Source organism: Rhineura floridana, chromosome 13, assembly GCF_030035675.1.
Source record: "Rhineura floridana isolate rRhiFlo1 chromosome 13, rRhiFlo1.hap2, whole genome shotgun sequence".
In the NCBI taxonomy this organism is placed as follows: Eukaryota; Metazoa; Chordata; class Lepidosauria; order Squamata; family Rhineuridae; genus Rhineura; species Rhineura floridana.
The window spans coordinates 37,487,773-37,515,266 of NC_084492.1; the positions used below are offsets into that span (position 1 = coordinate 37,487,773).

Here is a 27,494-nt window from a genome sequence, read left to right on the forward strand (position 1 = left end):
GCCTTGTGCTACCATTTTACTACAGTAAATTCGTTATTACTAGTAATATACATTTGCCATTTATGAAGGAGTCGGAGTCGTACAATAGAAAAATAGAGGAGTCGCAGTCTCAGGTCTGGCGTACCGACTCCACAGCCCTGCTAGAAACTGAAGTAGACCTATTTGTGACATTAATGTCCCAGACACTAAGGTTCAGGTGGGAACAGAAATTCTGTACAAAACAACACTGACCATCTTCCAGGGGCTCTTGCAAAGGATTAGGATAAACATATTTGTATGTCAAGGGAGGGTTCATTTTCTTTTCATTTCATTAAACTTCTGTTCATATTTCTAGTGGGGAGCTGGATGTTTATATTGTATTGCCAGACAAAAGAGCCTGGATGGACTAAACACCAGGCAAGAGTAAAGCTTCTGGTGTCTTACACTCACACAGGGCTAGCAGGTAGTTCTGCAGGCAAGCCTGCCTGTTGCATCATCAGTTGAGGCACTGCTGTGTGACACAGTTACTGATTTGAAATAGGACATCCATGTCATGTGTATGTTTTATGCATTTGCAGGCTGGACAGCTTTGCATGAGGCATGCAACCGGGGTTACTATGATGTTGCAAAACAGTTGCTTGCTGCAGGTGCCGAGGTCAACACCAAGGGCTTGGATGATGACACTCCGCTGCATGATGCAGCCAGCAATGGTCACTACAAGGTCAGTTCTTGCCAGATTTGAACATGTTCTCTCCCTGTGTTTAATGCTGTGGACTGGCCACTTGCAAGCACTTTGCAGCTCTCTTGATTGTTGTTCTTTGTCTGTTTGATGCTGACTGCTTAGTTTACTCTTCCATCCTACTTTTGAAAACTTTTGGTAGTGGATAAGTTGCAGCCCTCACCTTCCTCCACTTGCCTCCAATAATGCAAGTCTCTGCTAATGTCTTGTCACCTTCCTGATGTGTCACATTGTCCTTATCTCTGAGAGGTTTTTGAAATGTAGCTACTCTGTTCAGTCCCACAGACTGGGTAAGGTGATAATGTATGGAAGGATCAGGTGTTCCCTTATATTGAGTCAGAGTATTGTCTACGCCTAGCCTAGTACCACCTGTGCTGAGTGGTGGTGGCCTGCTACATGATCACCTTTGCAATTGGGGAGGCAAGGGATTCCGCTAAGGATCTTACACTTGCAGAGCAGGTTTCCTACCACTTAGCTTTGGACCATGTTCCACCAATCAGTGTGTTAGGCTTTATCACTAGCTGATAAGTGAGCTGGTTTGTCAACCTTTTTTCAGGCTTTAAGATAATATCCATTTCTGCTGCTTTGTCCAATATTGAATAAGAGCACCTGACTCTGCTACAGCTTACTGAGTTTTTGTTTATGTGTATCTAGGTGGTGAAACTGTTGTTACATTATGGAGGGAATCCTCATCAGCTTAACAGGAGAGGAGAGACACCATTAAAAGTAGCAAATTCCCCCACAATGGTCAACCTGCTCCTGGGGAAGGCTACGTATCCTTCCAGTGAAGAGAGCTCCACAGGTAAGAAGTGGGGAGTGGCAGAAGGGAGTGGTGTGAAGAACCTGACCCTTTGTGCATAATAGAGGGATACAAGTAGGTGTTGTACAATATCCAAGGGGCTGCTGTTGTGATGAATCCGGCAAATCACATCTAAATAACCAAAATCCAAACTGCATACATTACTAACAACACTTCCCAGATGGTACACCCAGCAATGATGACTCTTCACTGTTGAGCCATGAATGTGCAAGGAACACATCCTGAAGCACATGCTTAGTGCCTTCAGGGTCTTTCATAATGACCTCTGTCCCCATGAGATCTACATTCTCTCCTATTATTGCATGGTTGCAACAGCCCATTGTTGGAAATCAAGATTATGCAAACGAAAGCTCCAGAAAATGCTAGAAATCCTAGCATTAGCAGAGCAGAAAGAGAATTCGATTACTTACCACTTTACCCTGATCCTGAGGAGAACCAGATTTCAGTATTTTGCTTTCACCAGAAATTATCTGTGATGTTAAGCACTCAGTCCCTCACTGTCACCTGTACCAGAGTCACACCCACCCAAATAGCATATGAAGTGGCAGAAGTGGTCTATTTAATATTTTTTCCAGATTGCTTTGCACTGTGCAGTATCCAGAAATAGCACAGTGAATGCGTATGCTAAGTGGGGAAACCAAGAGTATATCATAAATGGAGTAAAATACCTACGTTTAGCATCCCCACAAAGCTGGTACCCAGCTCTCTTGCCTAGAACATGCCTCAACTATAAGAAGCACTGTGCTATCTGTTTGCTGCCCTGCTTCCCAAGCCACCTGAACCATCATGCTATAACATGTGCAAATGATTCTGAAGTCCAACAGGGATGGCACTAATTTAAAAACAATTTTGTCCTTGGCAAAGAAGAATGCAGAAAGGACTTGTGGTCAGCATTGCTTTACAAGTAAAAGCTTGTAAAACGGAGATTTGTGCTGTATTGCCTAGAGATAAGTCTGTGAGAGAAAGGAATAGGGGAAAGCTTTTATTAAGTGTCAGGGAGCCTGTGCAAAGAAGAGATTATTGGTCAGTAAAGTCTTTGTTCAGATCCCCACCTTGAATGCCCTTACACAAATCACTGTTATCTTAGCCTCAGCCCTTCATCTGTAACAGAAGGAAAACAACTGGCCTACCTTACAGGCGCATTGTAACAGTTATTGATGGAGTGTACACCAAAGCCCTTTTAAAGCATTTAAGGCGTTTATGAGGGTGAAGCTGGCAGACGCAGTAAGGATGGGACTGAACTTGACCAATGCTCCTGTGTTTGGGGGGGGGAAGCAGCAGTACCTGAGATGAGGGGAACGAATGCACCATTTGTCTGATAATAGATTGGCACTGCAGATGTCTGGCTGCGTTGCAACTTCTGGAAGCAGTCCCCTTTGAAACAAATGGATATTACACCCAGCAACTGCTCTTATTGGATTTGCACCCTTTCTGCCCAGATGCTCCAAATGGATTCCTGCCATTGGCTTCCCTGCGCGGCTTTGGCCTTTTATTCCAGAGGACCCAGCAGACCACCGAGTAGGTAAAGCAGCCACAGCTATGCTTTGCACATGGAAGATAGATTGCCTGTTCAGGTATTGTGAGCAGGTTTCTGTGGAGAATGATGCTAGCTCAAAGTGACCGTAGGTGGCGTACCTTACCCTTTCTCTGTGCTCTTGTTTTTTCCAGAGAGCTCAGAAGAGGAAGATGCTCCTTCATTTGCACCGTCCAGTTCCATTGATGGCAATAACACAGACTCTGAATTTGAGAAAGGCCTGAAACACAAGGCCAAGAACCAGGAGCCCCCCAAAGCCGTCACGCCTGTGAAGGATGAATATGAGTTTGATGAGGACGACGAGCAAGACAGGGTCCCGCCTGTGGACGATAAACATCTTCTGAAAAAGGATTACCGGAAAGAGACTAAAGCAAACAGTTTTATTTCCATCCCCAAGATGGAAGTGAAAACCTATATTAAAAACAGCACAATCACACCAAAGAAAGCGGCCCATCGCATCCTTTCCGACACATCCGATGAAGAGGAGACCAGTCTGGCCGTGGGAGCTGCGGAGAAGCTGCGGCTCACGACTCATTCCATTCTTCCCAGCAGCAAGGCTCGAGAGCCCTCCAATGCCAAGCAGCAGAAAGAGAAAAGCAAAATGAAGAAGAAGCGCAAGAAGGAAGCAAAGGGCAAAGAGGTTCGGTTTGGCAAGAAAAATGACAAGTTTTGTTCCTCTGAATCAGAGAGTGAAAACCTGCAGAGTGAGGAGGATGACAGAGACTCTGTACAAAGTGCTACCTGCGTAAAGGACTCTAGACTGGTGTTAAAGGAGTCGTCCTTGTTTAATTCCCTTTCTGCTTCCTCTGCCTCTTCCCACGGGAGTTTGGGGTCACAGAAGCATAACCCCCCCGCCCTTACAGAGCAGCACTCCAAGCACTGGAGGACGGACAATTGGAAAACAGTCTCCTCTCCAGCCTGGTCAGATGTCAGTTCCTTATCCGATTCCACAAGGACGAGGCTGACCAGCGAGTCAGATTACACATCTGAGGACTCGAGCCTGGAATCGCTGAAGCCTGTGAGGAAGAAGCAGGAGCCCAAGAAGCGAGCCCAGCATGGAGCTGCTGTGGTTGTGGAGAAGAAGAATGCATTCCATGCTAGTGCGGATGGAGCTATTCCAAAGCGGGACAAGGAGGGGAAGGTTGTAAAAAAGCATAAAACAAAACATAAACACAAAAACAAAGAGAGAGGCCAGTGTCCTGCCACCCAAGACATTAAAATAATCAAAGCCTTTTCTTTTGACTATGAGGACTCTAAACAGAAGCCCGAAAAGGCTTTGATTGTAGAGACTGAATGCGCTGTTGAGAACAAGCTCAAAGTGCTGAAGCATGAGAGAGAGCACTTCAAGAAGGAAGACAAATTTCTGAAAACTAAATCTGAGGAGAAGGATTGGCTGTTTAAAGATGATGCTGGGAAAAACTCCAAAGAGGAGAAGTCCTTGAAAAAAGCCAAGGAGGCAAGTAAAGATGTCAGTAAATCTTTCAGAGAAGAAAAGGCCAGCAGATTGGAAAAAGAGAAACCCATAAAAGAGAAATCTCCTAAAGAGGAGAAGTCTCGCATACATAAGGAGGAGCGAAAGAAAAAATCCAAGGATAAGCAGTTCAAGACCGAAAAGAAAAATGAACTGAAGGAGGAAAAAACAGCAAAACCAGAGAAAGAGAAATCCCTGAAAGAGGAGAAAGAGAGATGTAAAAAAGACAAAGGTTACAGGGAAGAGTCCAGCTTTGAAGAGTTTAGTAATAAAAACCAGTTTTTGGAAAGTGAGGACACAAAGTTCAGCCTCTCTGATGATCAGCATGATCGGTGGTTTTCAGATTTGTCATCTGATTCTTCTTTTGATTTCCAAGGAGAGGATAGCTGGGATTCACCAGTGACAGACTACAGGGAAATTAAAAGTGACACTGTGGCAAAACTCATCATAGAAACAGTAAAGGAGGAGATAAAAGACAAGAAGCGGGAGAGTAAAGGAAAAGATAAGAGGGAGTACAGTGAGAAACGCAGTGAAAAAGACACTTTTCTGAAAAAGAAAGAGAGAGAATATGTTGAGCGGAACTCTGAGAAGAAAAAGGACCAAATCGAAAAGCATAAAGGTATTTCCAGTTATCTGCCTGAAAAGAAAAGAAAGGATTCTGCTGAAAGCTTTAAAGAGAGAAAGGAAAAAGATACTAATGAAATTAACAGAGAGAGAAGAGATGTGTCTGATAGTTCTAAAGATAGAAAAGATGTTAAAATAAAACAAGAAGAGTCTTACAGGGATGAATTTAAAGACTATGGATGTGAACCATTCTTCAAAGAAAAATCTGATCCTGAATTTAGTGGGAAAAATGTGGAAACTTGGGAAAGGCACCATTCAGGAAAGGAGAAGAAGGATGTGCTGGAGAAGGACAAGAAAGAAAAATTAAAAGCAGAAAAGTACAAGGAAAAATCCAAAGTAGAGGACAAAGACAGAAATGAGAAAGCCTTGCCTGAAAAAAACCAAAAGGACAAAGAATTGGATAAAGGCTTTAAAGAGAAGAAAGATACAAAGGAGAAATATAAAGAAGCTCACAATAAAGATAAAGAGAGGAAGACTTCATTAGACCAAATTAAAGAGAAGAAGGAGAAGAACTTTTCTGCTGACAGAGAGGACTTCCACGAACGGAGGGATGAGAAGAAAGGCCGGGAGAGGACCTGGTATAACATCTTAGACATCTTCACAGATGAAAGTGAGGATGAGAAGGATGACTACAGCTCGAGTGGATTCAAACTTGGAGAGGGCCTTGGGAGTGAAATGCATCGGATGGATAGCATGCAAGACAAAGACGATGGCTTGGTAGCTGAGAGAGACCTTTATGCCCCTGACAAGCACAGGAAATATTCCTCTGATCGGCAACACTCTGCTGAGAAACAGAAAGACAAAGAGTCAAAAGACAAGAAGAAGGACAAAAGTTTACCAGAGGGTGGGAAAGAGAAAAAAGAGAAAAGCTCCTTTGAAAAACACAAAGAGAAGAAGGACAAAGACTCAGTCGAGAAGTTTAAAGACAGGAAGGAGAGAAGCTCAGTGGACTCTGAAAGGAAGGCCAAGCAGAAACTCCCTGAAAAGGTGGAGAAGAAACATGCTGGGGAAGAGAAGGTTAAAAACAGGCACAAGGAAAAGCTGGATAAAGAGTATACCAAGGAGAAACGGTCTTCAAAAAGTGGAGAAGCAGAGAAGAGCTTGCTGGAGAAACTGGAGGAAGAAGCCCTCAATGAATATAGAGATGACTCCAACGACAAAATCAGTGAGATTTCTTCTGATAGCTTCACGGACAGAGGGCAAGACCCTGTGATCACCAATCTCTTTGAGTCTTCCAACCTTTCACTTGCAGATGCATCTGAGGAGAAATTTAAGGAGTCCCTGCCTTTGCCTTGCTTGCCAGATAAACTCAAGGAGAAAGAGAGGCACAGGCATTCGTCATCCTCATCGAAGAAGAGCCATGAAAAGGAAAAAGCAAAGAAAGAGAGAGCAGATAAAAAAGATAAGACAGATGAGTGTAAAGACTCCAGCAACAGGAAAGATTCTGGACAGTATGAAAAGGACTTTGCCATGGACGGAGAAGGCATCAGCGTTTCCTATGGTACAAAAACAGAGGCTGAAGAAGAACTGGACAAAAACATGGAGTACTTGTTTTCTGAAAAAAAGGAAAAGAACGACTCAGAAAGAGAACTTCCAAAGAAGGCAGAGAAAGAGAAAGCATATGGCTCCAGCACAGCCAAAGAGAAGAAAAAGAGGGACAGGCACAAAGAGAAGTGGAAAGAGGAGAGAGAGAAGCACAGAGAAAAACACTCCGATGGGTTTTTCAAGCACCACAAGGAGGAGCAGAAGTCTATCAAGGACAAGGATAGCTCTCAAGTGATCACTCTTAAAGACAAATCAAAAGAGGAGCCACCCAAGTTTAATGACCTCAAAGTGAAGGAACGTCTCAAGGAAAATCAAGAAAAGGACAAAGCAGAGTGTCTTAAAATGAGCAATGGGAATGATAAAATAACCTTACCCAAAGAGGGCAGCAAGAAAGACATCAGACCCAGGGAAAAGCTTTTGGGAGATGGTGACCTAATGATGACCAGCTTTGAGAGGATGTTGAGTCAAAAAGATCTTGAGATTGAAGAGCGCCACAAGAGACACAAAGAGAGAATGAAACAAATGGAAAAGATGAGGCATAGATCTGGAGACCCCAAATTAAAAGACAAAGTCAAGGCCAATGAGGACATGCGCAAGAGGAGTCTAGATTTGACCACAAAGAAGCCACTAGTGCTTGACCCTCAGTTGAAGGACAAAAAACTCAAAGATCTAGGCCCACTGGCTCCCGTAGTGTCCCCCGATAACAAGACTCAACCTGCTGTGGGGGTCGATTCCAAGGATTGGATAGCTGGCCCCCAACTGAAGGAAATCTTGCCAGCTTCTCCCAGGCCAGATCAAAACAGGCCGACAGGGGTTCCAACACCAGCGTCTGTCGTTTCTTGCCCAAGCTATGAAGAGGTGATGCAGACACCAAGGACTCCATCTTGCAGCAATGAAGATTACACAGATCTGATATTTGACTGTGCTGACTCTCAGCACTCATTGCCCATATCCACCATGTCCATGAATGCTTGTTCTCCATCCTTTTTTGACAGATACTCCAACCCTTCAAGTGAGAACCCAAGTCAGACCCCAATGAGGACTATTCCCTCCACAAATCTTCACCGTTCAATGTCTGTGGATATCAGAAGAGGAGCAGCAGAGGAAGAGTTCAGTGTTGGGGACAAACTTTTCAGGCAGCAAAGTGTCCCAGCCACTTCTAATTATGATTCTCCAGTTCAGCACTTGATAGAGGAGAAAGTGCCTCTCTCCTCCATTCCCATAGAAAAGTTCCCATGTCTATCCCCAGAATATTATTCACCAGACTACGGAGTCCCATCTCCTAAAGCAGAAGCGTTGCATTGCACACCAGGAACTGCTGGAAATGTCCAGTCCCCTGAAAGTGTATTTTCTGGATTCCAAGCCAAATCATCCCCTTCTCATCGAGATGAGCTGCTTGCCCCTTCTCATCGAGATGAGCTGCTTGCCCCTTCTGTTGAAAGTGGTCTTCCGTCGGATCTTGGCCTGCCTTCAGATGCCACAGAAGAGCAACAGGCAACTGCTTCTATTATGCCCCCAGAGTCCAGCTTTTTACCACCAGTGGAGGAGAATGAATTTGGCTCGAGCATTCCAGAACAGAACAGTACTGAGTGGGAGAAAACTTCAACCAGAAACCTGGATCCTCCTGTGGCTCCGAGTTTGATTGGCAGCCCTTCTGACCATGTTGTCAGCTGGTCAATGGGATCAGAGCTGCTCATTAATTCTCCCCAGCAGGGGGGACCTGATTCCCCAAAGCTTTGTTGTCCAGAAACCACACATCCCACACCAGTGCCCTTCATTTCTCCAGATTCCTTGCATCCCACCTCCCCTGTTTCATGCCCCCTCTCAGTGACTGAATCAGGGCTTGATAAGGCAAAGGAAGATGCTGAAGGAGCAGTTCCAGCAGAAATAGTGACTGCAGAACAGCAGGCTTCCTGTGCAGATTCCCCTGCTAGGTTAGACACTTTCTTCAGTAATGGTAGCAAGCCTGTTCCAGAGGAAGCATCTGACACGCCTTTGCAGCCTGCCAGCCTGCCAGCAGAATCCCAAGTGGAGGCAGTTAATGCTATAGAAAAGAATTACTTGGAGGAGAGCACCATTGCCCCTGTAAATCCAGAGGAGCAAGCCACATGGCCTGATCCATTCACAAATTCAGAAGATGACTTGGGCCTGGGTCCTTTCTCTTTGCCAGAGTTACCACTTCAATCAAAAGATGTTCCAGAGCCGGAAACTGCAGTGTCAGCTGAAGAAAGCCATATGTCAGATCAAGAAACAGTCAGTGCAGAATTTGTGGGTGTTGGGGTGTCTTTGGGGGCTACAAACAAGCAAGACGAGCTAGTTGTTAACCGACAGAGCATATGGACTGGGGAGCCAGAACCTCAAGGTGATGAGCAGAAGTCTGATGAGATTTTGCTAGAAGTAGTATCAGAAGCATCAAGTGCCCCTGAGCAGAAGATCATGGAAGAAGCAGAGACTCCCCAGAACATCCAGGAAGCAACATCAGCAGAACTTGCTCAGTTGGAGACCAAGGAGGTGGAAGCCAGTTGTGAAGAACTCTCCTCGGCCACTGTTGCATCAGATGGTAATTCCCAAGCCAGTTTGAGCCAATCAAACAGAACTGAGAACACTGATGTTCAAGATGTGGTTGTGGCAGCTGGAGGCACCAGCCAGATCCCTTCCTCACAGACTGAGGTGCTGCAAGGCAGTGCCCAGTTAGAAGCCACAGAACCACCACCAAAACCAGTTCCTGAAGCCCCAAAGCCCCCCAAAATTGAAGAAATCCCACAGCGGATCACCAGGAACCGAGCCCAGATGCTTGCCAATCAAAACAAACAGAATGCTGCTGCCGCTGCTGCTGCCACCACCACCACCACAACTACTACTTCTGAAAAAGAGTTCCCTCCTGCTTCTGCCCCTTCTACGCGGGCGAAGGGGCGTGTCACAGAGGAAGAAGATCCCCAGGCACAGCACCCACGGAAGCGCAGGTTCCAGCGCTCCAATCAGCAGCTACAGCAGCAAATCAACACCTCCACCCAGCAGACACGGGAAGTGATACAGCAGACTCTAGCTGCAATTGTAGACGCCATCAAGCTGGACGACATTGAGCCTTACCACAGCGACAGGTCTAATCCCTATTTCGAGTACCTACAGATCAGGAAGAAAATCGAGGAGAAGCGGAAAATTCTCTGCTACATCACCCCTCAGGCACCCCAGTGTTATGCTGAGTATGTCACCTACACGGGCTCATACCTGCTGGATGGCAAACCTTTGAGCAAGCTGCACATTCCAGTGGTGAGTAACCTTACACCACTTGCTGTCCTTGCTATCTTTATAAGCTGTGCAAGTGTGGAAAAAAACAGCCCCATCAGCCCTATCTGACCTTCCTGCACCACAGGTGCATGCTGCGGCCCTGGGAAACGTGTTTCTGAACTCTTGTTATCTTGGTGGTGGACCCCAAATCAGTGCTGGCAAACTTGGGCATGCAGCCATTGCATATGAGGAAGGGACCCTCCCCTCTGGGCAAGCTCTTACTGGAGCATTGTTTGCCCTGCGAAGGAGAGGAAGGGATACTGCAAGAAACTGTGAAGTGCTTAGCTATGGTTCAACAACTTTCAACAACTTGAAGGGCATCAGAGGACCAGCTACAGGTTGTGGGAGTGCATAACAGTGTATGAGAATTAAAATATGTTCAACCCCCAATTGAAAAAACAGACCCCCAGGTTGCATAATAACAGGTGATGCAGACACATAGACACTCACATTGTGCAAATCCTTGCTTCAGTATTTCTGAAGGAAAAACTCAGATAGCTCAGTGGTGGAGAACCTGCTTTGCATGCACAGAATCCCAGGTTCAGTTTCCTAGCCTCTCTGAGTAGTGCTGGGAAAGTCTCCTGCCTGAAAACCTGTAGAACAGCTACCTGTCATGGTGTAGACAATACTGAGTTAGTTGGACTAATGGTCTGACCTAGCAGCTTTCTGTGTTCCTATTTAAACCAGCACTTTATTCAGAACCATGAGGACTGTGATCTTTTATTTTTAAGAGAAAGACCGCTATAAGTAAGGCACATGTAGTGCCTTCCTTAGGAGTGAGCAAGCTGGGTGGTCATCTGGGATGCGGGCTGAGGGGGACGCCAAGTTGAGCTTGGTGGCTGTTTTTTTAATGTACTGTCTGCAGTGAACTAGGGTGGCAAATAGCAAGGGTCTGTAACCTTAATTTTTCCCCAAAATTCTACGGTTGCTTGGGCATGAACTATAAAATTGATTCAATTAGCTTTAAAGTATTTTCTTTTTCAGTTTCCACTTTGATGTCATTTGCGCTAGGTGAAAATCAGTGGAATGCAGCTTTACTTTGAGGTTAACGAGCACTTAACACTTCAAATACTATCAGTGATGTAAATACTATATAAATAAAATAAAGCCATAAGCTGTAAGAGATCAGCTAGATACTTTTTTATTTGTTACTATTCTTTAAAAATAATGGATATTCTAAAATAAAGGATGCTTACCAAAACATAGGAACTGCTACAAATAAAAAAATATTAAAAGTAAAACCTGTGATAGCTGAGGAGGGAGTGTTGGAGCGCGGTGAGGAGAGCTTGCAGCAGGAGCCATTTTGTATGTGTACTGAACATAATAAAGCATGTAGGCCCTTCAACTCCAGGAGAGTCATCCTTTGGGAGGCACCCACACCACACAACAGAAACTTCGTTGGGATCCTAGAACTGGAGCAGGAGTGCACTGAAAGCAGAGCAGCAAATAGGTAGCTTGCTCTGGGCCCTTTTCATAGGCTTTGCTGGAGAAAAGTCTGGGAGTAGCAGGGTCTGTCACACTGCTGTGTTTTGTTATCCTGCATAGCCATACAACTTGGTAACACTGCAGGTTGCCTGGGAGTAAGGGGCAAGTGGGACAATTTGCCTCAGGCCCCCACAAAACAAGGGCCCCCATATCTTAGTTCCTGTGTGTACCATTGGGCCCTACCCTGACCCTGCCACATCAGAATTCTTGGTATTTTGTTTAAAGCTTTCATGAAAAGAAATGCTACATTAGAGTGTAAGATGACACTGAATCTCAACATGTAATTGTGACATAATGGGACGTCTCCCTGGCCACGATGAAGGAAATATTTTACATAGTTGTGTATGTAACATAATAGATGCCAATTTGAGGCTTAAGCTGGCTGTAAAATGTATCCTTGGGAGACTAGAAGGGAGGGACCTACTTCTTAGCTAGGCCTGCAGCCCCACTGTAAGGGTGTCTAAGCCAATCACAGTAAAGTAAAATATTTCTTTATGTCTAGGCAACAGTAGAGATAAGATTGGCCAGGCTGGCTTATGATTGGCCCAAGCCAAGTAGCCCCTGTTACAGAGTTTGTTGTAAGGAGAAGAGGAACAGGGAAGGCTTTAAGAAGGGCTTCTGTGGCAGAGTAGGCTTGTTCCTGTCCAGGCCTTCTGGGGAAAGAGTTGAAGCAGTGAGTGAATGTCACCTAAGATTTTCATGTAAGGTGCCATAGGAAAGTAATTGTCTGTGACAGTTGCCCCAGGAAAAGGCATAGGAGTGGTGTGAGGCCAGGCCTTAAGGGAGGAATCTTGAGTGAGTGAGTGAGTGGGTGGGTGAGTGGGTGGGTGAGTGGGTGGGTGGGTGGCAGAGAAGTGCAGCAGCAGGCCAGAACCAGAAGACCCGTGACACTGAGCTCCAGGAAGCAAAGAGAAGCTCTGCCAGAATTTGGAGGAGGTACTTGGCAGAAGCGCAACCTGATCCCTATTCCCTGATCCCCAAGTAAGAAAAAAGGAAGCACATTTATCATTCTGCTTGACCCCAGGGCAATTCTCAAATGTAGTCCGTGCGTGCAATAATTCTCACATATGGCCCCCAGCTTTGTACATACATGCATGGGTACTAGTAGGGCCCCATAAACACTTAGGGTGGCCCTGCACAGCTGACCAGCACTTCTTCCCTGGGGCACATGCTCTGCATGCAGAAGGGTCTCGGGTTCAACCCTTGGCATCTTGAGTTATGGCTGGGAAAGGCTCCTGCCTGAAACCCCTGGAGAGCTGCTGCCAGTCGTTGTGGACAGCGCTGAGCTAGATGGCCAAGCAGCCTGAGCCAGTGCAAGGCCCCTTGCGGTGTGTCTGAGCACAAGTTGAAGGGAACTAAAGTGACAGCAGAAACAAAAGCTTATTCTAGGTTGTAGCTCTCCTTATCAGCTGCCTAGTCTGAAAGAGGTGCAGAGTCTTCGCTGCTAACAATGTTGTAGGGGCATTGCTTCTGACTTGCCTTTCAGCAGCCTCCTGTCATGTTTCTTACACTCCACAACAAGGGGACATGCAGGTACAAAGGCATCTGTTGGGGAGGAATGGACTCCGAGGCCTTAAAGGAGCTGATCTCAAGCCTTCATACTGTGCTGGCTTCTGCGCTCTGTGGAAACTTAATAGATGAGTACTGAATGACGTGCAGAGTTTCTAATGTACTGTCTGCAGTGAGCTAGGATGGCAAATTGCTAGGGGAAGCATCGCAATCAGCTGGCGAGTGGGTGGCAGCATTTGCTCCTCGCTTTACCATGCAGCAGTCAGTTCCCCCACACGCCCGCTTTTCTGTCCTTCACAAAATCAGCATGGGGAGGGGCCCCTTGGGGGAGGCAGCTCCTTGATGTGAGAAAAGACCTTCTCTTACCCCGCCTCCTGCTATGTAGCACAGGGGTTATCAGAGGTTAGCCACCCAAAGTCAATAAAATGACCGTCCAAGCCTTCCCCAATAAAGAAGCAAAGGGTTCCACTTGGCATAGCTTAGAGCAAGGACATGGGGAAGGATGGCTAGTGGTCCCCACTATAGGCTGTTGTGTGCCAATAGCCATCAGATTTCAGGGGGGAAACAGAGGTGCCTGTTTCACTGACATCCCTACTCTGCACCTGCCGGTTGCACTGTGAGTATTGGCATTCTGATTTTAGACAAGGGGGGGCAGGATTGAACTATTAGAACTGCTCTCTGTGCCTCCTTAAACCATCAGTCGTTAAACCTCAAGAGAGATCCTAGCATGAGGCGGGCAAATCAAGGGCAGGGGGTCTGGAGGTCAGGCATAGATTGGAGAGCGAGTGTGCTCAAAAGCCACATAAATGATTAACAGCCTCTTGGTTAGAGTATCAGGGGGAAAACCTGGCATCCGGTCTGAACCCTCGGGGCAGCCTGGTGATTCTCCTGCACACAAGAGCAGGGTGTAAATTGCTGAATAAGTTGTCTACTGCAGGAGCGAGATGGCAATCTTGGTAGACTGGTTCAAAGAGCTGGCGTTTCCCCACTTTCAGCATAATTGGCCAGACATTTCATAGGTTTGGGAGGAGGGAGTGTCTGTGCTGGAAAGGTGGTCAGGAAGAGTCCACGAGAGCAGCTGTGTCCTGCTTTGTAAACAAAGCTCAGTTTGGAGCAGGGATGCCTGTGGCTGAGTCCCGACCTCACTGCAGCAGGAGGCTGCTTCAGGCACTACTTGGACGTGAAGAGATCTGTTCATTGGAAACAGAAGTGGTTGCTGAAGGTGCCGCAGCTTTATGACGGCTTTCTGTATGTTTCAGATCGCACCACCTCCATCCTTGGCAGAGCCCCTCAAGGAGTTGTTCAGGCAGCAGGAAGCGGTCCGTGGCAAGCTGCGACTCCAGCATAGCATTGAGCGGGTAATAGCAAACTTTTGGGTGTCTGAAGGCTGCCAGGGGGGGCATGCCTCCCCGTCGCCATTGAGGAGCAGGGATGCCCTTTGCTCGCCGGTAACTCTGTTCTCCTCTTTCCAGGAAAAGCTGATCGTGTCATGCGAGCAAGAAATCTTGAGGGTTCATTGCCGAGCAGCAAGAACTATAGCAAATCAAGCGGTGCCCTTCAGCGCGTGCACCATGCTTCTGGACTCAGAGGTGTACAACATGCCTCTGGAAAATCAGGTCTGGGCCTGTCTTCTGGTGGTCATCTCTCTCTATGGGTTCTTCCCTACAGGTGTCGGGAATTGCAAGGTGATAATGAGTGGATGAGGCAGAGGTGATGCTTTTCTCACCTAGGTGGCTCTGACTTCATCACTCATGCATTGGCCTTGTGCCAGAAGACTGCATTTTTGTGGCTTTGCCTATATTGAATAATTCTCCAAAGGGGGAGAGTGTGTGTATGCGTGTGTTTTTCCGTAGGGTATTGCCATATAGTTGGGTGACAATGCAGTCAGCTCCTGGTAACCAGCACCAAGATACCCACAGGCTGCTTGCTTTGGTCATTGCTTATGGCATCTTTGTTAGACAAATAAGGTTGCTTCAGAGCTCTTACAGAAGAAAATAAACCTTGTGGAACCCCTGAATAATGAAAATGAAGCTTTGTATTGCCACCTGCAATATCTCCCTCTCCCCCCACCCCCCACCCCATATGTTAGTACCAGCGAAGACTAAAGATCTGGAGCTGTCAATGACTCAGCCTTGAGCACCCTGTATTGCTGCTTTGCAGCAAGATGAGAATGTAAAACTCTGCAACTGAACAGAGCAATGACACCAGCACCCCCTGCTGGCCACATGCTTTGAGGCTGCTTTGCCTGCTTGCCATAAAGCTGTCATTTCAGCAGGATGCTGAGTGCTGCATTGCAGACATTGGTCCCCATGCACTATGCAGGATAGGGGAAATTTATTAGCTATCCATCGTATTGATCTTTTGCATCTGATTTTAGAGCTCAGCCGTTCCCAGTACACTCAGCAAGAAAGGAAGGTGCTTTTGGTGCCGCATGGCAGGAGCTTTAGCTTACAACGGGTAGTCAACGTGGTGCTCTTCAGATATTGTTCTACAGTTCATATATCATGGACAACATTGGTCAGGCATGATGGGAGCTATAATCTAGGAACATCTGGAGGGCGCCTTATTGACCATTCCTGGTTTTAAAAGATCCAGAAGGGATCCTCTTTCAATGAACCAGCAGAAAGGAACTCTTGGTATGCTGTACTCACCCCCTAAACATTACAAAAATAGCAGGCCCTCAGCCTGCATACTTGAGACACTTCTGTAGTGAAGAATGTATGTGCGTGAGGGAGAGACAGCGCGCGCAAGGATGAGCTGAGAATTTATTTTGGTCTGCATTTGCCTATCTTCAACTCGCCTTCATTTTATGTCTCTCAGGGAGATGAAAACAAATCCGTCAGAGATCGTTTCAACGCTCGCCAGTTCATTTCATGGTTACAGGATGTGGATGACAAGTACGACCGGATGAAGGTGAGCAGTCAAGCCACGGCCTGTGTGAGGCATTGGTAGAACTAGGGTCTTTGGGAACTTCCTCCCCCCCTTTGCATTTTAGGAAAGAGGGCTGGAGATCCAGACTTGTTCTGAAGCAAGCGGGCTCATGCCATGTCCCACTTCCTCTTGTGAGGTAGGAGGCCATTCTTCCTGAAGTGTGGAATGATTTCTATGCAGAGGGATGTGGGGCAAGAGCAGTTCTGACTGCAACCCATCAGCTGCTGTGGATGTTGAGCATGGCCAACTCGGACACAAACCAGCTGGCATCTGCTGAAATCAGGGCTTCTTCACATGCCAGCTTGCCACACAGAAAGCCCTTCAATGTAAGAAAAGGTATTCAGTCATCACTAGGATGATGCACTCACAGTTTTCACTGTTTTCTACCTCAGGGGAGAAGCGAGGAACTTTCACATGCTCTCCCAAAATACAAAGCAGCTCCTCATTCGGAAGATAAAGTAGGGATTATTGCCTCTGATGCAAGAGTGGGTACGCTTGAAATACGTTAGGATTTGCAACTGTCAGTTTGAATGTTTTCACAAATAAAACACACTTATTCCTTCACCATCTTTGGCAGTTTGCCTCCTTTGCATGGTTTAGAAGCGGTGCCACTGCATTCCCCCCCCCCCCCCGGAAAAAAGCCTTCCACATAGGTAACATTTAAGGTTAACCTTAATAGAAGTACACATCTCACCATGCAGTATTCCAGGTAGACCAAGCCCACTCGCCCCTTATTTATTGGAGAGTGTGCATATTGCAAGATAGGCTTACAAGCTTCCATTGTTCCACATGCCCCTCCCATTTGGTTATGTCTCTCTCTATCAGTTCCTCTGTTCCCATCCTATCTCCTCTCTTGCACCATTCTGGAATGGCCACGAGATCTAGCTTTGCTGCTCAGTAATCGCCCATCTTCTCCAAGTCTCTTGGTGCCTGGTATGCGAAACCTGAAAGTTATCAGTTCTAGGGGAGAAGGCACACCACATTTCGTGTTCTGTGCTACCAGCCTTCTAAGTAAGCATATTTCCCCCATTCAATCAGCTGCTTTTAGCATTTGACTACAAAATACACAGAAAGCAAACTAGGTTATAAGTGACTGAAAATGTTTACGTTTCTGATAACGGGCTATCCATGAAGCTCGAAAACATTTACTTTTCTTGAATTCACGTCCCAGGTTTGCTAATGCCCCATTGCCTATTTGTAGTTTTGTAATTGGCCTATTATCAGCAATGCAAATGTTTTCCATCAGTTATTACCTAGTTTGTGTGCTTCATCACCAGTGCTGTGTCTTTTGCTGCCTTTCCCTTTCTTCGGAGCTTGAAAGCTTGTCAAGGCTATCACCTGATTTAAAAAGCAGTTTTTAATAAATTAAACCCGCATTACTTCATACATTGAAGAAAGCAGCAGCTTTCTTTCATTGATTTAGAGGAAGCACATACTTGACACAGCAGGCACCATCTGTAAGGGGACATTCCCTTCTATGCGTAAGAGAAGAATGAAGGTGTCTTCTGAGCTCATGCTTGCCATCTGCTGTTTTAAGTGCTTGTATTAATGATTAACAACATGCTACTTTTAAAACAAAATGACCAAAAGGCAGCCCTGACCCTTGTCATATTCCTAAATCCAAGAAGAGAGGTCATTTGACCAGCTTAGTACCTTGTCACACTGCAGCTACTGTCTGATGACCTGGGGTTCTCCCTGAAGTGAGCAGAAACTCCTTGGCCTTTGCACCATTATTATTTGTTAGTATCTTCCTTTTTGCTAATAAATACACACATATATGTATGTGGGCGCACACATACACACACACACGGTGGCTTACAGGAATAAGATTAAACAGTGGAAAAGAATTCGAAACAAAACATCAGAGAATAAAATAACACTAAAACTAAAAACTACCAATCGTAAAAGCAGGAGTCACAAAACAGCAAAATAATTAAACTGCCAAAAGCCCTTTGAGATGAGAACATCTTCAACAACAGATGCCTAAAAACAAAGCAGATCTTGATCATGAGGGCATTCTGCAGTTTTAGCCTCTACAGGTGTGTAGGAACCTTTGGCCCTCAAGATTTCGCTGAACTGCAACTCCCATAATCTCTGCCGTTGGCTATGCTTGCTGGGGATGATGGGAGTTGGTTCGACAACATCTCAAGAACAAAAAGTTCCCCACACCTCCTCTATGGGGTCAAACCGTCTTCCTGAGTCCTGGGCTGTTTATAGGCCAATGCCAGCATTTTGAATTGCTCCTCCTCCTCTCTCCCCTCCCCACTCATTGTGCACGGCTTTCTTTCCTGGTCCAGACGTGCCTGTTGATGCGACAGCAACATGAAGCAGCGGCCTTAAATGCAGTGCAGCGGATGGAGTGGCAGCTGAAAGTGCAGGAGCTGGACCCTGCCGGGCACAAATCGCTCTGTGTGAACGAGGTGCCCTCGTTCTACGTGCCAATGGTGGACGTGAACGATGACTTTGTGCTCTTGCCGGCATGACAGTACCAAGCCTGGAGACATTCTCACTGCAAACTGGCATGGGTGGGTGCCCCCCGAGGATGGGTGCAGGCGCTCTCACACACCCCAACCGCTTGCTGATGAACCCCTAGTCAGACAAGGAGGAAGCAGAAAATCAATAAGAAAACAAATGGCACTTTCTTCACACGTGTCTCCCTGCGCACCAGGCAGCAGGAAGGAGCAGGGGAAGGGGAGGCGCACAGATCCTTCCACACCAGTCACTGCGGCGGAAGGCAGGCAGGCAGGCAGCCTGCACACGGCAGCGTGCACCAGACTGGAGGGAGGAAGGAGAGAGACTCTGACGGAAGCAGGGAGCTAGAGAACACCCTGAGACACACCCTCTCTGTGCTGCATAAGCTGTCATACGGGAGGGGGAGAGGCGACCAGGGCCGTTGGCACGCTCACAATCACAGCAGTCTCAAGCGCTTTGATTCCCCCCCCCCCATTTGCCTGTGGGTGGATCTTGCCTTGGAGAGGGTGCAGGGCAAAACCATGGCAGTGGGTGGGTTCTGGGGTGGGGGCGGGAGCGGGGAGTTCTTTGGTTTCATGATGCATCCAGGCTACAGTAAAAATAAGTTGATGATAAAAGAGAGCACCCAGCCGGGCCCTGGAGGTGGCACAGGAAAGGGCCAAGCCACTGGACTTGAGACCTAGGATGTGTTCTAGGTATCCATCAAAACTGTGGGGAGGCATTAGGCACCTGACCCTGTACAATAAGTGGCGCAGAGCAAGGACTTTGCAATCCTGTTTTTAAATGGAGTAAAATCCTTATGGTTTATATATATATATATATATATATAAATATATATAAATATATATTTTTCCTTTAATCTTGGGCATTTTGTTTCTCTTTCTGAGAACATAACTTGAAAAAAAAAGATAAACACTACAAGAGCCAATACTCGTATAAAGAGAAATTGTATCCCATGAAAGCTGTACAGTTTTTATATACATTAACAATGTACTTTTTGCTGCCTTCTAGATAATTTATTTTGCAACACATTACTGCACAGTTGTAAATAACTTATGTACTGTAACATCACTTTCAGTCATGTGTAAAGAAATAAATAAATTAATTAAAATTATCTTTGTATGTATAGTTCACCCTAGGCAGCATCCTCCCCCTCCTCTTCCCCACCCCCAAGGGTTGGGGGGAGAGGCAACACACACATGGGCCAAAAGGAACATGGGGCCTTGTTGATCTTGCGGAACAGGTGATACATCTCCAGAGCGCACCAAATGCTCATATCGTCACACCCACCCACCCCTTACATTTTCTTTCCTGCTCCAGTCAGTTTTGAATGTTGAGCAGAGCCGCAGGGTGCAGAGCCTGTAGCTACACAACAGATTTAAACAGGGTTGCCTTGAAAAGAGTTGCTCTAGCTTTGGGGATCTAAAGAGATTGGAGGGCAGCTCTGTACGCATTCAGATCACAAGAGACCTCAACAGTTGGGAGTGAACCAAGTGCTCCCCTCCCCCATGGTGAGAGGGGAGGGAGCAAAGGGGAGCTAGAGAGCAGCTGAAGCCATTGCTGATACCAAAGCCTGAAGCTGTTGTGACAAAAGGACCCAGGAGTTTCAGAAGCAGCCCCCCCCTCCGTGCTGTTTGAGAAGCCAAGCCAGCAAGGTGTAATGTAGCCCTGACTACTTCTCCCCTTCACTGGAGAGGGTCCTGGCCCAATATTTCTCAGGATACAAGTTGTTGATAATATGCTAGAACTTTTACACAGGGAAATTCAATATAGAATGTAGTGGGATTATCTTTGCTGTTAGGATTATCCTTGCTCTGACGTGGCTCCCATTAACGGAGGCCTGCTGGATCACCTGCTACTGTGATGGTCAGCGGGCTTTGATAGGTTTGGCTCTGCCGCACTTGCCTAGGAGTGCAAGAGGAGGCCAGAGTATTGCTGAGTCGAGCTAATGAGGAATTAGAACAGAAAATACAATCCATCCTCCTTCCTAACTTGCATCGGAAAGAGCTTAGTTGGTGGGCTTGTGTAGTTTTCAGTTCCATGCTTGCCTTCTGATATTGCCCTGGCTCTTTACTTCAAACAGTTGCAGAAAATCATGTTGAACATCTGTGGCCTGTTAAGTAGCTGCTTCCAGATGAGTGGAGCCTTCGTGGATATGTGGCCTGACAGTCAATAGTCTGGGAAATATGGTGGCTGGGGAAGATCAAAGACTCTGCCCCCCCCACCCCCGGAGAGAGATTTTTGTGAAGGCAGGTTGAGGAATTTGTGGTTCTGCACATTGTATTTTAGAAAGAATGCTTTGTATTGAGGGGTCCCTGTGTTAGCAGAGTGTCGTTTCATAGCTCTTGTGGTTTGGGTATTTTGGGTGCTCTGTTTTGAGGTGGAAGCAGTGCAACGTGAGGGGCTTGCGTGTGTGCATTGTGTATACCAGTGAGGGGAAAGAAGTTGGATCCAGTTGGACAGGTTTCTTTTCCCCTTCCCACCCCACACAAAGTGGTGGCTCCATGTCAGTGGGGCAGTGGAATCCACTCTAGACTCACTTCAGCCCCTTGGACAGCCCCTTGAAAATCCAGACTAAAACCAAGAGTGGATTCTACAGCCCCAGTGACATGGAGCCACTAGCCGCCACTGCCCACGCACAATGATATGGTAGAACTGCTGGCTGGACTGAGTGCTAGGCCCACCTTCTGGCTGGGGTGTGGCATTCTTTGAGAGGTCTTGCTTGTTTGCATCTTCTGTGATTGAAGAGTACTGCATCATGTACCACCTCCCCAAATTTCAGCTAACACGAGCTCCTACTGGAAGGGCGAGATATAAATCTGATAAATAAGTCCCTTGCTTAGACAGATTGCAGCAGTCTTGCAATGCCCAGCCTTTGTCATATATTCACAGCTGTGGATACACCATCACTTGGTGATTATGTGAGATGTGGCAAAGTGATCATTGCTGTTAAAAGCCATTCTCTAAAGTGCCTGGTTAGCCTCTCCTCTCCATTGGCTGGCCCACTTTCCTTAGGAGTCCCTTCCATCTATTACAAATCTGCCTCAGGCCAAGTATTCCCTTGGCACCGCTCTTCTGTCTAGCTTGAGTCACTAGGTGGCAGCTTGATAATTGTAAAAAGTCATCACAGGAACAGGGTGGCAGGTGATTAACAAGCTCTACATTATGCTTGAGCAGCAAAGGTTCCTTCTGAAATGCAATCTAACTGAGGGAAACTTGTTTCCTTTTAAACTTTTTGGAGGCGAGAACCTCTCATCTAGCAGGTGATTGCCAGTATGGCGTTTAAAAAACAAAAACAAACCCCAAACCTTTACAGAACAGGACTGCAAGATTTTTATTTTAGTTTTACTTTTATGTGACTATGATCTTGTACGAATTTCACTGCAGTTCTCTCCTTTGAAATGTTTACTGCTGCTGTAAAACATCTCAAAGCATGGAAGTACCTACAACAGATGCTGGGAAAGAAACTTGCTTAACCTGGTTTCTCTGATCCTCCTTAATGTCCCCTCCCTTGCCATTGGTCAGGATTCTGGGGCTTTGAGAGCAGTTTCTATAACATCAGTGGGGTTTAATGATTTGACTTTCCAAAGACGGCATCACTACATCAGTCACATCTGTCTCCCTTGCCATTTGACTCCCACATGCCTGGGCTATGCACAAAGGTTTTCCGTACCCACCTCTAGTTTCCTTGCCTTGTGGCTACCTCAGCTAGCTGCGTTTGTGCTGCTTAATGGGCCGCTGGTGTCCTTCATGGGGGGTGTCTGCGTGCAAGAGAGACTTTGCATGTAAACATTTGTATTTAGCGCTTGTAGAGCTTTTAAGGGTTAATGTTTTTTGCCCAGGGAGACATGCTGGTTGCTTTTATCCTGTGTTAGCCCAGGGACAATTTAAAAGCACTGTCCTGTTCTCCATTCAGAGCCAGGGCTGCTAAGGAGAGGAACAGCAGGTTTAGCCAGTTTGCCCTGTTCAGAAACTGCAAATGTGCTTCTTTCTAAACCACATGAGGGTGCAGCCCTGAGTGGCGGTGTAGACCCTTTCTAAAGTCCTCAGTTTTAAGACCAGGATAATGGCAGGAGCATAACACCCTTTAAAACATACACACTCTTGATTTGGACATCGGTAAATTCCCCTTGTTAAAAGGTTTCTACCAGACAGTGTATATATACATGTAAATAACACTCACAGGTCATTTCACAACCTTCTATTTGTACTAGTGTGACTTGCGTAGAATGTGGGGTTGAAACAGCAGCGGGGTGCGTTGTCTGTAATGTAACAATGTACTTTACTCTCTTATTTTTTACAAATGTAGTTTATGTACATATTGTTTGGCGGTGCTGGTGCTGCCGAGGCCACTGCTCTGCCACCACACAACTGTCCTTTAGTTGTACAACTTCCTGCAGAAACAGACAAAGTGAATACAGATGTTATTTTCTACAGTTGCATGTACAGAGAGAAGCGCAGAGATGCTGTTATCCCTCAAGAGATAATGTTCATAAATAAATTTTTATAAAAAAAACAATCGGTGTTGCTTCAGGGCTCTTAATTTCTCTGGCTTTGCAGAAGTGTTGCTGTTGCATCCAACTGGAGCGGCTAACAGCTTTGTGTATCCAAGCTGCAACCTTGGTCAACCTGGTGCCTTCCAGGTGTTTGGTCTACAATTCCCATCTGTCCTGGGAATTGTGCTGGCTGGGGTTGATGGCAGTCCAAACCCTCTGGAGGGCACCAGGTGATAGCTGATCCAGGCTTGTGTGTGCAAAGTCTTCCATACTGCTAAGTCTTCATGCATGCCCCTTTTTATAGACAGGAAACTGAGGATGAAATATGTCCATGTTTCGGGGGAGATTTGACCCCAGATCACCAAGGTTCAACTGTGCCTCCTACAACATACCATCTCAAGCAGGCAAGATAAATTCTCATCTGTGTCATTCTGGAAGATGCCAACTGGTAGGTGGGAGGGCGTGGATCTGATGCAGCAACTGCTTTGCATGCAGGAGGTCCCAAGTTAAAGCTAGGAAAGATTCCTGTCTGCAGCCCTGAAGAGCTGCTCAGTGTGAGGTACTGAGCTAGTAGAAGGATCAGGGATCTGGCTGTATACAGCAGCTTCCTATGTCCTTTAATAGCACCCCCTGCTGTGGGGCAGATTCATCATCCACACACATCAGCCAATCTTCACCTGAATATTTCCATGCCTGCCTTTGGTTTTTATGCAAATTTTGCAGCATTTCCACTTCATTGTGTGGGTTGGATCCATACTTAGTCACTCTTTAACCCCACTGAAAACAAGTTTAAACAAACCCAACGTGCACCTTGATTGCAATAGGACTAAAGCATGACTAGCTTAAACTGTAATCTGATACACACTTACCTGGCAGTAAATCCCATTGAACCCAATGGAGCTTGCTTCTGAGTAGACATGAATTGGATTGCAGCCTAAATCTGGATCCAATCCTGTTGTTACCTTCCCCCACCTACCTCTTTTAAATCACATTAAATACACAGCATTGGGTATAAGCTGTTGGCTTGTGTTTTAATATTGTAAAATCTTCCCTGAGTTTTCAAGTAATATCAGACTTATGCTGCAATTTTTAAAAAAAATAAAATAACACTAGCACTACCTAACTGAATCAAAAAGAATCTGATAGTCACTGGTTTGAAGTACTTCAGGGCAAATACTCTTAAAGATCTTAAACTCTGGCTTCTCTGATTAACTTCCAAAAAAAGGTGCTTGGGATCCGGGTCTACATTACCTGGGCATCCCCCCCTCCATTTTGTTAACTTAGTTGTCCCTCCACCTAATCCAAAGGGGCTGTGAGGACTTAATTGACTAGCCATTGGAGAAAAGGAGGCTGTGCTGTTCAAAAAGAACTCCATTCTTCCCAACTTGCCCCTTAAGGGGAGAGGTCTTGCATCTGATCTCTCTCTTTAGCTCTAGGATTTTGCAGCATCGCATAGATCCTGTGTGCACACCTGTGCACAGGTCACGAAGAAACGAGAGTGCTGCCACACAGAATAATGCTTTTTCTGACATTGGAGCAATAGAGCTAATTAAATCAGGGAAGGGGTCGTAGCTCAGTGGTAAGAGCATCTTCCTTCCATGCAGGAGGCCCCTGGTTCAATCTCCAACGTCTCAGGTAGGGCTGGGAGAGACTCTTGTCATAAACCCTGGAGAGCTGCTGCCAGTCAGTGTAGATAGTACTGAGCTAGATGGACCCAATGGTCTGACTCAGTATAAGGTAGGTTACTGTGCTCTTTACCTTTCAGTAGTTTACACGTGCAAACACAAGCACGCTCCTTCGAACAAAATATGTCTATATAAAATACGAGACAAGGCATGTTAAGCCTCTCACAGTAGTTTTGCTTCTTTTGGTGAGGCTGTTTTATGAAGCTTCTCTGGGCAAAATGCTGGGTGATCGTGTCTTCATCACAATGCTGGGGGGGGCAGTCAGTACAACAGCTCAGTGTTTATTTGATACTAACATTGTTGGATGCTGTACAGGGAGGGAAAACATCTGTGGACCTTCAGATGTTAGACTGCATCTCTAAACAATTCCAGCCACCATGGCCAATAATTATAGCAGCATATAAAAATGCACACAAGATATGTACAACGTAAATGAGTGCAAATGGCGGAGTCCACATAAAGTGTGCAAAATGGATTAACTAATGCTCCACCGCAAAGTATAACTACAAATTCAGAAACATGGGCAGTTTGTGTCCAGAACGCAACAATCTCCCGAGGCTGGCAGGAGAGACATTGAGGAGGAGGTTGCGACATCTAGAACTGTCATCCCAGGAATGCTGCTGCTGCTATTATTATTAGGGGGAAAAACTTGCATGGAAACTACCTTATTTCTGGAAAATGTGTTTGGGAACATTAAAAAGGCCTGTTAGGATCAGGCCAAAGTGGGCCCATCACAGTTCAGTGCCCTGTTCTCACAGTGGCGAACTAGATGCCTCTTGAGGGTAGCCCACAAGCAGGACCTGAGCACATCTGCAATTGTCCCCACTTGCAGTTTCCAGCCATTGGTATTTGGAAGCCACACTGCCTCTGACAGTAGGAGAACATAGCCATCAGGGCAGTAGTCACTGATAGATAGCCTTATACAGTATGTACAACTCTTGTGCTCTAAAATGAAAGCCATCAGAAAACAAGCAAAAGGCGACTGACTTTTTTGAGTCAACATGCTTACCTGGGAGATAGCGGGGATTGCAGCTGGGCCCTCCACCCAAGTTGTCACCTCAGGCTACAGCTGCGAACATAAGGGCAGCCCTGCTGTTTCAGACCCAAGACACCCCCCTCCAGTCTAGCACTTTGTTCTCACTGATGAAAGAGAGACCCAGCGTGGTGTAGTGGTTAAGGTAAATAGGAGACACAACCATGGCCAATGATAAGAGTGCAGGGTGAGGCTTCCCTGAGTCCAATGGCTGTTTTGGACCTCAGCTCCTATCAGCCGTCATGGCTGTGCTAGCTGGGGCTGATGGGAGCTGTAGTCCAAAATATCTGGAGGGAACCACGTTGGCAAAGGCCGCTACATTTCATTTTGCACCACTAGATGTCGCCAGTGATTTGCAGGAGCTGTGCACCAGACTGATGCTGGCGAAACAGCTGAAATTTAGAGCAGCTCCAGCGGGCATGGAGGTCAGATCAGGGTCCCGTTTTATCTGTTACATTTATACCCTGCCCTTCCATGCAAAATGACCAAGGTAGTTTACAATTAAAAAATTAAATTTAAAAAAACCCTACTTCTACCTCCCTTGAAGTTGGAGAAAACGTGTCCTTGTGCAGAGTTTGTGGACAGTGTTTTGCTCTTCTGTAAATATGAATGACAAGGGAGCGAGGGAAGACTCTGTTCAAAACCTTCGTACCTATCTTTTCTTTAAAATGCTCAGAGGGCTGTTTTAGCCGCACAAGCCACACTGAGTTACATTCACTTTAGCCTTTGCTGCAATGGGTTGGGTTGTGAAACACCTGTTGCTTCCTCACTGTGAGACTTCCACTTCCTCATTGGGAAGAATGAACGTTCATGGCTCAAGGCGCTCAGGATTTTGCAAGACAGCAACATACGGTGGATTTGAATTGCACCTTTGAAAATTGGCCATGATGAACAATCTGCAGGGCTAACTCCAAATCTTATGGAAGAGGGGCAGAGGGCCACATTTTGAGACATCTGAAATTCGGCTGAAAAGGGGGGGGGAGCAGAGTCACAAAATTAAATCCTGAAGGGGGAAAATGCCTCAGTTTGGAACATAGTGGAGGAAGGTGCCATAGCTGGTTTATTATTTATGGAAAATATTTCTTGGAGCTGCTGGTTTAGGATTAGTTAATAACAATGCAGGGTTATAATCTAAAAACACATCACAAAAAGAAAAAGTGGTGGAGAGGGGAAAGGGACCAGTTCTTAACATGACAAAGTTCTTATAATGACTAGCTTGAATTGGAAACTATTCAGAGAGGGAGAGGGAGAGCCAGAAGGAGCTGGTTTCTCAAAAGAGTCAATGGGGGTAGGCTCTGCTTCCCTTCTCTATTGCAGCCAGATGGAATGGCGTCAGCTAGATCCACGGGTAATCAACCAAGGTGCCTTCCAGATGTTGCTGAACTCCAACTCCCATCATTCCTGATCTTTGGCCATGCTGGCTGGGGCTGATGGGAGCTGTAATCCAAAAAAAAAAAAAAAATCTGGAGAGCACCAAGTTACCTACCTTTGTGCTAGATAATTCTGAGGAGAGCACATTCAGTTCCTTGCATCCCTCATAAAATATTATCAATTCCAGGGCTGGAAAGACCCTTGTCTGAATCCTTGGGATAGCCACTACTGGCCACTGTAGGCCAGGGGTAATTAGCCTTTTATAGGTCAGCCCTCCAGGGACTGCAAACTAGCAGGGGATGTGACCACCCTGCATTCTCACACAGCCAGGTACACACAAGTTATCACTCCCTCTTTCCTCATCAAATGACCCATCTGATGACTGTCAGTTTTGGTTCTCTGTTTCTCATTTTTCCAATCCTAAATTCCATTCTCCACATTTCTGTAGCAATCTGCAGATTTTTTAAAAAATTCTCATGAAAATTCTTCAGCATTTTAGTGTTAAATTTCTC

At 46.1% G+C, this 27,494-nt stretch overlaps 1 protein-coding gene across 6 annotated transcripts in view; it reads left to right on the forward strand.

Annotated features, from left to right (window-relative positions):
• ANKRD11 (ankyrin repeat domain containing 11) overlaps positions 1-19,508 on the forward strand; it is a 195,842-nt gene extending 176,334 nt beyond the window's left edge. For all 6 annotated transcript variants that reach the window (XM_061594504.1, XM_061594507.1, XM_061594503.1 and 3 more), the window contains 7 exons: positions 558-700; positions 1,373-1,520; positions 3,207-9,982; positions 14,254-14,352; positions 14,467-14,610; positions 15,815-15,907; positions 18,223-19,508. In XM_061594504.1, the coding sequence (XP_061450488.1) occupies positions 558-700; positions 1,373-1,520; positions 3,207-9,982; positions 14,254-14,352; positions 14,467-14,610; positions 15,815-15,907; positions 18,223-18,408 (7,589 nt within the window). In that variant the 3' untranslated portion in view covers positions 18,409-19,508. The remainder of the gene's footprint in view (positions 1-557; positions 701-1,372; positions 1,521-3,206; positions 9,983-14,253; positions 14,353-14,466; positions 14,611-15,814; positions 15,908-18,222) is intronic.
• Positions 19,509-27,494: the final 7,986 nt, after the last annotated feature.